This window comes from Aristolochia californica, unplaced genomic scaffold, assembly GCF_029961685.1.
Source record: "Aristolochia californica isolate CCGP_79_NKW_82.1479 unplaced genomic scaffold, dmAriCali1.0.hap1 SCAF_11, whole genome shotgun sequence".
NCBI lineage: Eukaryota > Viridiplantae > Streptophyta > Magnoliopsida > Piperales > Aristolochiaceae > Aristolochia > Aristolochia californica.
In genome coordinates this window covers 4,086,156-4,099,815 of record NW_027181782.1, presented here as the reverse complement: position 1 = coordinate 4,099,815, position 13,660 = coordinate 4,086,156, and the positions used below count along the sequence as shown (strand labels likewise).

At 37.3% G+C, this 13,660-nt stretch overlaps 1 protein-coding gene across 1 annotated transcript; it reads right to left on the bottom strand.

Annotated features, from left to right (window-relative positions):
• Window positions 1-329: 329 nt before the first annotated feature.
• Window positions 330-13,069, bottom strand: LOC137943508 (putative F-box/LRR-repeat protein At5g54820). The gene is made up of 3 exons (XM_068789004.1): window positions 12,134-13,069; window positions 721-897; window positions 330-635 (listed from the first exon to the last, which is right to left on the bottom strand). Exons 1-3 carry the CDS (start codon window positions 13,067-13,069, stop codon window positions 330-332), a joined length of 1,419 nt encoding a protein of 472 aa, XP_068645105.1.
• Window positions 13,070-13,660: the final 591 nt, after the last annotated feature.

The following is a 13,660-nucleotide window of genomic DNA, read 5'->3' as shown; positions in this document are numbered from 1 at the left end:
GCAGTTGGAGGGCGGAAAGGGGTGAACTAGTGTAATTACCATTGATAATGATGATAATTAAGAACTCATACAGATAGAAAACCAAAAATGTTCTGTCTATATTGTCCGACAGAAAAACCAGTTTAGAATAAATTTCCAGAAAATTGAGAGTTAGAAGCATGTATTCTCTACATACGAAGAGCTCTATAAATCAGAAATAAATCAGTCATCTATCAAGTTAATTTGAAATTTATCCATGTCTCAGAACTAAAAATATCATCCAAAAGTTACTCCTGAAACTAGAGGCCTTCGAATAAATTCCTGCAGTTCAGATATTTATCCGAAAAATACTACTCTATCACGACTTCTACCATATTAGACTTCTTCTCGAAGCTCTGAACTTCTTGGGCGGCAGCTGCATATACGTCAGATGTTCCAACGCTGGGTTGCACATTCTTTGCTGTCCGAAGTATGACTTTATGAAGTGACCTTGCTTCTTTCAGAAAATACCTCAGCAATTCAATTTCATTCTTGCTGCCTCTGAAGTTTTCTACCTTGACAACACGCAAGTATACCTGGAAACACATAAAAGGTAGTTCCTGTAATCCCCAAAAGTTTTTCCCATCTGCGACAGGCGCGTAAGGATATTGGTAGCCCTGTTCAAGCAATCAAGAAGAGAAACATTACTGTCTTTAACTCTTTCACAAAATCTGGACTTGAGATCAGTAAGAAGTAACTCACCGTCAGAGCATGGGTTGGCTGCATTACAAGAGTAATCGTGTTCAGCCTGGGATAACTCCTCACAAGATACGCAATGCCCGGAAGCTCATTACGGTGCAAGGCGGTCTTCAAAGTCAAGTATCTGAGATTGAGGGGCCGCTTCATGAGGTGAAATGGTTGGTAGATAGGAGGTAGAACCTTTGGATGCAAGAGAAGCAATAGAAAAAGAAGAAACTCGTGAAGGTAAGTAATGGAATAAAAACTATTTAGAATGATACAATGCAGTTAGTTAAATAAACACTTCCTAACTACCCATATGTAGGAGCTATAAAGACTGTCCACTCATTGGGGGTGTGGGGATGGAACCAGCTCGAAAGTATTAGAAATAGAAACTCCCAACAAGCTTGCACAAATATGTAGAAACTCATATAGCCAGCAAAGAAAAGTAGCTACATCAACCTCCTTTTGTTATCACAACCAGACATCAACCTTCACATAATCTCACTCTACCCATGTCCGACCAACAAATAGTTGCCTATGTAGTGACATCCCTCTCCTAACCATGACAAGAAGGATATAAAGAGGACACCAACTAGAGGGTAGAGTAGTAAAGGGAGTTGGAGGTTACCCATTTGGGTCTTCCAAAAAGACCCTATGTTGGATCCCCTATTTTAGTTCATTTCTCCTTTCATAGCACACCATCTCAACACCTCCAACCAAACAAAAGATGATAGAGAAAAGAAAAAAAAATAGTAAAGAGAATGACTCTGACAATCTTAACTAAAAGGTAAACACAAGAAAAGGGTAAAAATATATGGGAAATATAGTTAGCAAAAGTTTGGAATCATCAAAAACACGATATATGATTTAAAATAGAAAAGAGTGGTTAGTGTCACTGAATATTAAAACATGAATTAGATTGTGTGGGAAACATTACAACCACCGGGAAAAAAATCAACTACATAGTCTTTGAAGAAGATGAAACCCAAATAGGATCAATTAGAGCTCAAATGGAGTCAAAACCACCCAACAAAAGTAAAATCAAGTCACTCAAGGATGTCAATAAAAAATCCACTCAAGAACAATAGTAAGAAATCGTGCACTTTTTTGGGCAACAATAGGAAAGCACCTATTTTTAGGGGCATGAAGAAGGACATCAACAAAGATGAATCCACTCTGGCCATATTTTTAGGGAATCCTCTTTATAGTTTCATATGGAATAGATAGAAGAGAATATTCAAATATTACAAACTTTAAGGAAGGATTTCTATTGACAAATGTGCTTTCAACATGATTAATTCAAAATGCATAGCAATGTGAGATCTCCATGACCATCAAACAAGGTGGAAAGTTAACCACAAGTTTAATTAGAATAGGACCACAAAATCTACCATGAAATTTGACCAAAAAATTATCCGAAAATAACACAATGAGAAGAGCTATGCTAGATGGTAGTCATAGAGGGCCTAGAAAATCCACAACAAACTGTTTTCATTGGAGAAGATACTATTTCGACAACCTAAGGGCACCATCATTAGATTTTTGTCAAACTTCATAACTATCATTGTGATTGTTGGACTATGAGAGGAACAGTTTTCATCTCACCAATTGTCTTCTTAGATGCCAAGTGGGGACTAATATCAAGGACATTGTTGTCTTTCCATACGCAGGCTTCCAATGATTCATGGATGTCATTGCATAAGTTGGCATAACTCTTAAATCAATCCATAGAAGTCGCACACGCACAAAACTCCACTCAATAGAGTTTGTGATCTTTACTTCCTTTGATATATATGGCCCACGACTTGCTAACCAAGTTGCTCTTGAGATTGAGAATGTTTAAAGTTGCAAAAGACTATTAAATCATATAACAACACCATAGAGGAGACCAAATTTTTAGATTGCTTGAGGTTGAAGGGGATTTTTTCTTCTTTCAATGACTTTTGTTTCCACTTTCAATCTCATGCCCCTTCTCAAAGCATCAACTTCCTTCAACACATCAAATTCCATCCACTTCTTTTTCATCAATAGGAATGACAAATATTTTAGCATCAATAATGCAACATCCTTGATGGGAGATTTGAGAATGAAGTCCAAGCTCTAAGGTAGACGATATAGTGTTCGTTGTTGCAATAGAAATGAAAACAGAGGACAACAAACATTGAAGAGAGTTCTTATAGGGTTATAAGCATGAGTAGTTTCATTATAAGACTGAATTGGACTTAAGTTGTGTCTCACCTCTTGGAATGTAGTCCATGGCAGAAGAACAAGGGATGGCAAAGGCCTAGGATTTGATTGAACGATTGTTATATGTAATAAAAGAGCCATGACAAATATCATGCAATGATAGAATTCCATCCAACAACAGTCACTTTTGGCATCTTTTGAGAAAAAAATCACTTCTCATTTTAGCTAGAGAGATTGGTAATTGGTCTTACAAAAAGTGAATCAACAACATAGAAAACATCTTCCATAAGATGATTGGTTTTCTCTCTACCCTTTGGTGCAACAACGACTGACAAGTAAAACAATGAAAATGAAGATGATGTGGCACCTATACATCATGATGACAGCTGAGTTAAAAAATGGTGATAATCTTTCAAGTCATGTTGAATATGGAAACACATTTAGAAGATGTCGATTGGAAGAGAGGGAAGAAAAATTTCTCAAATTGGAAGTTGCTTCTCATTGTAATTTAGGTTGAGAAAATTAGAACCAAGAAATCTTTTGGAGTATTATATATGAAGGGAGGAAAAAACTAACAATTGAAAGAAAAACAAGGGAAAATCAAGAAATGGAGAGAGAGAAGCAAAAACTCAAGATATCACAATTCAAAAAAGGAATGAATGACAACTCCTATGTAACTGGGTCACCTCATAGACCGTAGATGATAACCTACTATAGTACCATGTCACAAAACCTAATAGGTACAAGAGTTTGAGGTTCACAAATCTCACTCACCTATTTATAAGTTAATCAGTAATAAAAATAATAATGATACCCATTTTCCTTTAAATCAATCTTCAAAAATAATTTAAATCTTGTTATCATGTTAATCATTTTATCAAGTTTGGGAAATGAGAATCTATTGTTGACAATAATTCTTTAATGGCCTGCCTATCAACACATATGTATCGACTTCCATCTTTCTTGGGAGTAAGAAGAGCAGCTACTACACAAGGACAAAGACTTTCCCTAGTTAAAGCCTTTGTGTAATAATCCATCTACCATTCTTTAACTTAGCATGATTCGTTGGAAGTGGAATATTGGGTAAGGATGATCAATACACAAGTTCAATGGCTTGTTATATGTTTCACATGGATGGCAACCCTTTAAGAAGGTCCTCTAGGGTCACATCAAAGTATCATGAGCATTTGGCTCACCTTTTCATGCATAAAATTTGTTACCATCATTTTAAGGCTCATAGAGCTTAATATGCTTGGTTTTGCAGTTTTTCAATCAAAATTCAAGGCCTCTAGATGTTTTCTTAGGTACTCAAGTTCTTCGAGCAACAAAAATATGTTTCTTCATCAAACTCAATACATGAAAGACATCTTACATAGAGCAGGTAAGGAATCATGCACACTTGTAACAACTATTGCAACAAACACAAAAAATGATTTTCAGAGTCCACCTTACTCTAACCCCCCTCACTATCAAAGTCTTATAGATAGCACTACAATATTTAACTCTTACAAGACCTAGAGTATCCTATCCATAAATCTCATAGTTCAATAAAGCACTCCCCAACTGATTTTCACTTCACGTTAGTAAATATTGTTGGAAGATGGGCCCAAGCCCACACGACTAAGAAAGGCCCATATATCCAAGTGTGTTAGAAAATGGGCCCAAACCCATAAGACCAAGGAAGACCCACATATCCAAGCGTGTTGAAAGATGGGCCCAAGCCCATAAGATATGGGACCCACCATGATCACGTGAGGTGGCATTATGAGTCTTACACAAGAAGAAATCTTACAGAGCCACAATTATTATGGAAGGAGGTCTCATAGAAGAGTTTCAGTTTAAAGGTGTTTTAGTCATGTTAGTCTTCTATTTATATTGGGTTATATAATTATGCCAGGACTTATCTTTAAGTGTTAGATTTTGGGTGTAATTGGGACGAAAGGTAGTTTAATTGTAATTGGACTCTACTACCTTCCTCTATTATAAATAGAAGTTCATGTACTCTGATTACAAAAGTCAATAAAGTATTTCACTTTTCCATAAATTCAACAAAAATAATTCTTCGATATCTTAAATGAACCCTTGACTAAGGCTTAGTCTTCTTCCAACCCTCACCTCTAGACATCCATGTTTTTTTTTCAATGCAGATTGGGGTGGTTGCCTACTGACCAGGAGATCAACCACTGGATATCCTATTTTTCTAGGACCTAACCCCATATCTTTGTTGCCCCAAAAACAACCCCCCATCTCCCGATAAACTACTAAAGTCAAATATAGAGCAATGACTTCTACTTGGGCAGAAATCACGTGGATCTAGTTCCTTCCTAAGGATTTACATATCTACTCAACCAAACCTTCATTGCTTTTATGTGATAATTTAAGTGCTACATTTGTCTCATAACACTGTTTTTTCGCATTCGTAGTAAATATATTGGCATAAAGTATCATTTTGTTTGTGAATAAGATGGGCTGCCTTCAAATTTGAAAAATTTCTAGTATCAATCGGCTTGTAGACTTTTTTATAAACCTCTCTCTTCCAACCAGATTCATCTTCTCAAAACCAAGCTAAATGTTCAGTCAACTTCCCAATTCAGCTTGAAGAAGAATGTTACAACACCTAAAGCTACACAAGGGAACATCAACATAAAAATCACACCAATATACAAGATGAGAAGACCACCTCACTCTTACAACGGATGACATGTCAACCTCTCCCATGCAAAGCTGACGTCCACATCTCCCATGCATGGATCTAGAGCCAACTCAAGCATCTTCTAGAAAGATTTCTCCTAAAAATACTCAAATGAGGGCCCCACTATAAACTTTCTAAGCTATTCAAGATTCTCCTACAAATCATGCTCACTAATCCAAATCAATCAAGGAAAATTATCCTCTCAAAACACTCAATCAAAGGGAGAGAATCAAGGCCAAATCAATAACTCATGAGGAGAGGATCAAGATCCAAAAAACATGGAAGAAGTGAAGGAACAACCCATTGATTTGTACCAAAATGTAAAGCCACCAAGATAACACCATGGCTACCAATATGTATAATTGTTTCTTAGCTTTTTTAGGTTTTTGAAAAACCTATATAAACCCTTGTAAACTCTTCAAATTCATTAATTCAATAAAATTGAGTTCTTGCTTGCTTCTCTCTTTGTGCTTATCTCTTAGTATTTTGCAACTTCTTCTTCTTGTCCATTGAAGCTTGTCTTCAACTCTTCCAAGGTGGCTTGATTTTTTTTCACTCATGAGATCCAAGAATTCAGCTTTGTCGTATTAGTTTTTGCTAAGTTCCTTAAATTGTTGTAGAAAGAACTTATTCTACCAGCTATGGGAGATATGGCCACACCATCGATTAGTGCTAGAAAAATCAATGGCAAGCCAGAATGGGCCATGACTAATCAAGCCTCTGCTAGAGATACAAAGGATGACAAGTCTTCCCAACCGACAGACAAAAAGATCCTTACCGATGATGAGTATGACTTATTAAAAAAATGAAAAAATTGATGGTTTCTCCTCAATTTCCTCCTCCACTGTTGATGCCACCACCACTTCAGGTATGCTCTCTGCCACTACCTCCTCTTCATCCTGAATAATTGACTCAGGGGCCTCTGAGCATCTCACAGGTAACAAAGGTCTACTCCACTCTGTCGGTCCTTGTCTTTTCAACAAATTTGTTATCATAGCTGATGGATCTCAAACTAAAGTTCTCGGCAAAAGATCCACCTCTGTTATGCCATCACTTTTGCTCACAAATATCATTTTTGTTCCTACCTTTCCCTTGGATCTTTTATCTGTTAATCAGCTTACTAAACATTTCAATTGCTGCATCACCTTTTCACCCATTTCATGTATGTTTCAGGGTCTTACAATGAAGCAACTGATTGGAGGAGACCGTGAACAAGGGGGGGATCTACTACTTGGACGTGCCTCAAATAAATTTTGTCTCAACCAAACACACCGAGGTGAGTCTCTATCACAATCGATTGAGACATCCATCCACACAATCTCTTCATCTTTTCTTTCTTATATTAGAAAATATGTCCAATTTAAGTTTTGAAGTGTGTCAACTGAGCAAACACCAGAAGACCACATACTCTCCTTAGTCTGAACTTAAAGGTATTGCACCCTTTTCTTTGATTCACATAGATGTATGGGGACCTTTGAGCATCTAAAATATTACCCAAGTTAAGTAATTAATTACCTTTGTAGATGATTTTACTTGTACCACATGGACATTTCTTTTTAAAGAGAAATCTGAAATTTCATCAATCTTTAAGTTCTTTCATGCTATGTTGGTCACTCAATTTGGTAAAAAAATAAAACCACTTTGTTCCAATAATGCCAAAGAATATCTCGTTAGTGACCTTGACTCCTTTTGTCAAGAAAATGACATTATCCATCAGACATTTTGTATCTACACCCCTCAACAAAATGGTGAGTAGAACGGAAGAACCACCGTCTACTAGAGGTAGCTTGTGGCATATTATATACCATAAAAGTACCATACTTCTACTGGCCATATGCCATACTTACTGTGTGCTTTCTTATAAATAAGTTACCCTCATCCATTTTTTGTCATAAATCCCCATATTCATTGTTGTTTTCACATGATGATCCTTTTTCGCTTCCATTAAAAGTCTTCGGTGTACATGTTTTCTTGTGTTACCTCACCACAACGAAGTAAACTTGATCCAAAATTTGGCAAGTGTATCTTCTTAGGATACTCTCACACGCAGAAGGGTTATGTTTGCTACAATCCTACTCTCCAAAGGTTAGGTGTATCTAGGGATGTGATATTTTTGAAACTCTTCATACTACTCTAAAAAATACCCCTCAAAGTTTGTCCTATGTACCATCTTCTCCTTGACCGTTTGTGCCCCGTGCTACAAAAACTATTCAACCCCATGATGCATTGGCCGACACCACACTTACGGAGTTTATGGATCCCATCGAGGCAAGTCCATCTCCTCCTATTACATTTGGACCTCAATATGATACTTATTAAGTTTTGGAGCTCAATTAATACCTTACGCCTTAAGCGGATCGCTGTGTCTTGGAAAGGTCCACAATATATTGATTGTTGTTTCATTAAGGCTGGTTTGGAGATTTTACTCTTGTATTGCAGTTGCCCTAGTTTTTTATTTAGATTTGGGGGCGCCACTATCAGGGTTTATCATTGAAGAGGATCATCAGTTGCGGCTAAGAGAGGTTAGAGAAAAACACGAGTGTGTACAATTTCTCTTGTAAACTATTTCATCTTAAGAGTGGATTACTATAGTGGCAGAAGATAAGACATAATCTCACTTTGACGCGAACCTTTAGAAATTTTGTGTTCTTTGTGCTTGTTTTTTTCTTATTTTGCGATTATTATTGCTCTCGTTAGTTTTGAATTAGGGAGTCTAATTCCTAACAATACTCGGCCTATCGCTTAAGGAAAGAACCTAGAACTTGCAGTAGGCCCTCTAATTCTCACCCTATATCTAACTTTGTGTCTCACCATTGTTTATCTTCTTCATTTTTTCAATTTATTGCATCTATCTCCTCTATCTCTGTCCCACACTCATATCTAGAGGTTCTAAGACATCCAGGGTGGAAGGCGGCAATGGAAGAAGAAATGCATGCACTATATGAAAATCAGACATGGGCTCTAGTTCCTCTTCATTCAGCCAAGAAATCCGTCAGTTATAAGTGGATATATATAAGTTTAAACATAATCTGGATGGGTCCGTTGCTCACTTGAAGGAACACCTTGTTGCCAAAGGTTATACTCAATGATATGGGATCGATTATGAAGAAACTTTTCTTTGATGGCCAAATTGAATTTGGTACATATCCTATTATCCCTTGCTGCAAATTCTTCCTAGCTGGCTTATCAGCTTGATGTGAAGAATGTTTTCCTCAATGGGAATATCAAAGAAGAAATCTATATGCAGAAACCACCTAGATTTGTGGTTGAGGGGGAGTCGGTAAGTCAATTGAAGACATCTCTCTATGGCCTGAAAATGTATCCTCACGCATGGTTGATAGCATTGATACTGGTTGGATTTCACTGATGTGTCATAGATCACTCTATGTTTCTTAAAGACACTCTTAAAGGGAAAGTACTTCTTGTAGTATATGTTGATGTTTATTGTCCTAACCGGCAGTGATTTCGAGGGCATTTAGAAAACCAAAGAAAATATATGTGAAGAGTTCAAGACAAAAGATCTTGGACTACTTAAATACTTTTTGGGTATTGATGTGTTACTGTCCAAGCATGGAACTATACAATCTCATATGAAGTATATCCCTTATCTATTGGAGGAGACATGCATGATGGGGTGTAGACTAGTAGAAACCCCCATGGATTCAAATAAAAATTATCTACAGGGACTAGAGAAGATGTGGATATTAAGAAATACCAAGGACTTATGGGAAAACTTATTTATCTCAGTGTAACAAGGCCGGATATCTTGTAGAAATAAGTGTGGTAAGTCAATATATGCACAAACCACAAATTACTCATTTGCAAGCATTCAAAAGAATATTGCGACACTTGAAAGGAGCTCTTGGAAAGGGCTTCTATATAAGAACCACAATCATTTCAAAATAGAAGGGTTCTTGGATGGAGACTGGGTCGGATCCCAGATGACACAAAATCTACTTCAGGGTACTATACAGTGGTTGATGGAAACTTGGTTACATGGAGAAGCAAGAATCAGAATGTAGTTACTAGGTCCAGTGCAAAAACAGAATACAGGGCCATGGCACACACAATCAATGAGCTTCTATGGATAAGGTTCTTTCTCACGGAACTGAGATTCTATAAAGGAGCTTCTATGTATCTATATTGTGATAATCAAGCGACAATTCATATCACCTCAAATACGGTCTTCTATAAAATAACAAAACATATTATGGTGGACTGCTACTTTATACGAGAAAAATTCTAAGCCGGCATATTATCCCTCTAGCATATCTACTCACAAGGACAAGTTGTAGACATCCTTACAAAGTCAATCACTCACAAAATCATGTCCACCATATGCGGCAAACTAGGCATTTATGATGTTTTCTCACCCCCAACTTGAGGGTAAGTGTTAGAAGATGGGCCCAAGCCAACACGATCATGGAGAAGGCCCACACGTCCAAGAGGGGTGGCATGATTGTAAATATTATGCTGACACAAGAGGGTAATTAGTCAAGTGAACATGTCTACTTATGTCGTTTCTCATGTAAACCTTGTAGCCCTACAAGCATTGTAGGCATTGTAAATTCCTCTTGAAAACTATAAATAGAGGCCCTTGGCTAGAAGTAGAGCATCAAGTTCTCTCCTCTTCTCACAATTCGTGGAAGACTATCTCTCTTAGCCTGTAGGCTTTCTTTCTCTTTTTTCACTTTTCTCTTCTCTACCTTAGTTCTCTCTTTACTCTCCTCTTTTCTTTTCTTCTCTTTTCCTTCTCTTCTCCCTCTCTTATTTTGCTCGAGGTTCTAAGCATAGGGTCCCAAATTCAACATTATGTAAGACTTCTGATTTCTCTTAATTCAAATTCTAATTGGCCTCTTCATCAACTCGATGTAAAAAATAACTTACTTAATGGTGATCTCCATGAAACAATTCTACATGTTTCAACCACCCAGTTATATGGTTGAGGGGGAGAAGGTGTGTAGACTTGAACAAATCACTTTATGGCCTTAAACAATCTCCTCGAGAATGGTTTGATAAATTTAATAAAGTGGTTTGCTGATTTGTCTTTAAGAGGTATGAAATGGAACATTTTATGATTGTTAGACATACTAACAATGGTGTTATGCTTTTGGCAATTTATGTGGATGATATCATTCTCACTAGGAGTGATCAAAGGCTCCCATTCACTAGGTAGAGAAAACTAGTCCAAGGTTTTACAAAATAATGATCTCGGGTTCTTGAAATATTTTCATGGAATTGAGGTGCTACAATCTCAACATGAAATTGTTTTATCTCAAAAAATGTGTTAGACTTACTTGAAGAAACAAGAATAGTTTTAGGATATTAAGATGTTCTTGGGTCATGTTGGAAAACCTATAAAACTAGGTTTATAGTTCACCCAACATGGAATTGATACTCACGAATAGTTTTTGCCATTGGTTCTAAGGACATGGTTTTGTGGTAATCTTAGCAACGATTGGGCATGTGGGAGTAAAGATAAAGATAAAAAAAAAGTATGGAAGGGTCTTAAATAATTCCCTAAGGGAAACTATGATACCAAAACTTATATAAAATAATAAAAACTTCAAGCTCTAGAGTTCTAATAGGGGCTGAAAGTAGGTTACAAGAAGGGTTTAAAAACAAATAAATGGACATGGGGTATTAGTCGTATGCTAATACCTTAGATAATTTATTTTAAACAATGAAAATATATTCAAATTACCCAAACATGCATGAAAAGCACTAGAGAAAGGACAAAATACTTTAGGGACGCAAGATTTTAACAAATTTGGGGGGCGGGGGGGGGGGGGGGGGGGTACATACGGGTGAAATTCCAAGTTGGGCTTAAATTGGACAATCCAAACGTAAAAAAAAAAAAATAAATAAACTTTTGATGAAAGAAAGAAAAAAACTTTTTTCCTCTGGTACTTCCGGATTTTGCTCATCTCACTTCTTCTCTTCGTTCATCTCACTCTCTCCTCCCCATCTACTCTATTTTGTTTCTATTTCAATCATAACCGAATGCTCTCACCATTGCTTATCATGTTGCTTGAGGAGACTACATTAGAAACCACTCTTAAGCTTGTTCTTCAAGAGAGTCTAGTCATGTCGCTTGAGGTTGAAGACAAGCAGATTCCTATCACTTCCAAAAAGGTCATTAAGGGTGTTGTTGTGCGGTGTCTATGTCTCTGAGGAAAATTCACTAGTAACATTTCAGATGGCGAGTTTCTTGGAAATGTACAACTATGAAACCATTATCTAAGTTAGTTAGCCTATTCTTAACAACTTGAAGTGTTTAAAAATACTAACAAATACCTCAATATATACATGCACTTGATTGTAACAGCTTCGACACATCAAAAAGCCTTAAAACTAAACCTAGGGTGTGATTCCTACTAAAAAACGAGAGTTTGAAGGCTAAAACTAAACCCTATTTTTGTACTAGCTGACAACAGAACATTGCTTTGTCACAGGTAACTGGAAACAGTAGGCTCATTTCTTCACCCCTCATTGATGCCCTAGCTGACGAAGCATACAGTGAGAAAAAAACTAGAAGCAGTAAACTGAATATACCTGTATAGTGTAGGTGCATAGTGTCAGCGCTCTCGCAGAATTCATGTTCATCAACATTTGAGACATATGATGGGCCACTGGTTGGAATTCATCCTCCAGTGTGAAGTCAAACTCAGCATCAAGCAACGCGGACAGACATTCCAAATTCATGATAGTCATCGATCCACAGAATTTGAACGACCGGAGAGTCGGCAAACTGATAGATAACGCATTGTCGAGAATGAAACAGTTTTCAAATGAGAGGCTACTGAGACCATTATTCTGAGCATAAAACTTGGTGGGCTGGAGACAAGTGCACTTCTCCATTGTAAAAGCATCAAGAGCCTTGCAGTTTTCGAACAAAATGTCAAGAAATTCCTGGGTTATCTGGATCAAGGAGATAGAAAGGCTTCTGAGGGAAGTGAAGTCTTTAAACGACCTCGGACGAAATACGGCTGCTGTCAACTTGAGTGACCGGATGTGTTTGTCTTGATAGATAAAAGGTGGCAGTTCGTAAGCAGCAACATCTCCAAGTTTACTCCCATCGAAGAAGCTTAGATCAAGGTCACGCACTTTTTTATCGACGGCAAACTTGATCCATTCATTGACGTCGTCGCGGTATTTAGTGAGACAATCGCTCATGCAAATCCGCAGGCTTTCGATCTCGTTGTTCGGATAGGAGGCCAGGAATTTCCTGCCAAACTCCACGAATCTCTTCTGTCCAGTAGACTTAATTCCTGATGCTAACCAGCCCATGTTAGCTTCAAGAAAATCCTGACGAGTTCGATTCTGGGTGAAGTAATTCTCGTCCAGGTCGATTCTGAAGATGGAAGTCCATAAGTAGTGCCATCTCTTCGATAGAATGGATGTCCTCACAGCGAGATCGAGAGGTAGGAAGCCTAAAATGAGATGTAAAGCCGAATCAGGTAGGCTGCTGAGACGATCAATGTCGGCCATTGTTGCAGAAAGCTCGAAAATGCGATGGAAGAGATATAAAACCCAATAGATGGCTTTTAAGGACGAAAACGGTTGAAATAACTTCATAGCAGGCTATGACTTGTCTTTCCATTCTGAGAGATTTATTTATTTATTGCAAAATCCAATAACGCCCACTCAGTCAAGTCGTTTGAGAAGCCGAGACGAGGAGTTGCATGCCTTGACACCACGATACAGAAGGAAAGAAGTCATTCTCTATCAAATTTGGAGCTTTCCTTATACACTTTTTGCCATAAAAAAGTTAAAGGAGATAAAGCACTTATTGACATTTATTTAATATGGGATAATTTTTAAAATGAAAATTCGTATTGTCTTAATTCCTCTTCTTCTTATTCACATCTTACTTGTAATATTCATCTTGTTCTCATCTTTTTGTCCCCCTTGGATATTTTGGTTACATAAAATTTAACTAAATTTGATAACCAAAATATGTGGAATTCCTCATTGTCAGTTACCTCTTTCTTGTACTTATTCTACTTCTCTCCCTTAAGCTACAAATTTTCTTGTTCTGTTCCACTAGAGCCAGCTTGTACAACCTGTTGTTAAAAAAAA

Coding starts and splice junctions, on each gene's coding strand:
- LOC137943508 (XM_068789004.1), bottom strand. CDS start 13,069: ATGGCCGACATTGATCGTCTCAGCAGCCTACCTGATTCGGCTTTACAT. Junction 898..12,133: donor TATGCACCTACACTATACAG/GTATATTCAGTT, acceptor TTGCATCCAAAG/GTTCTACCTCCTATCTACCA. Junction 636..720: donor AGCCAACCCATGCTCTGACG/GTGAGTTACTTC, acceptor TTGCTTGAACAG/GGCTACCAATATCCTTACGC.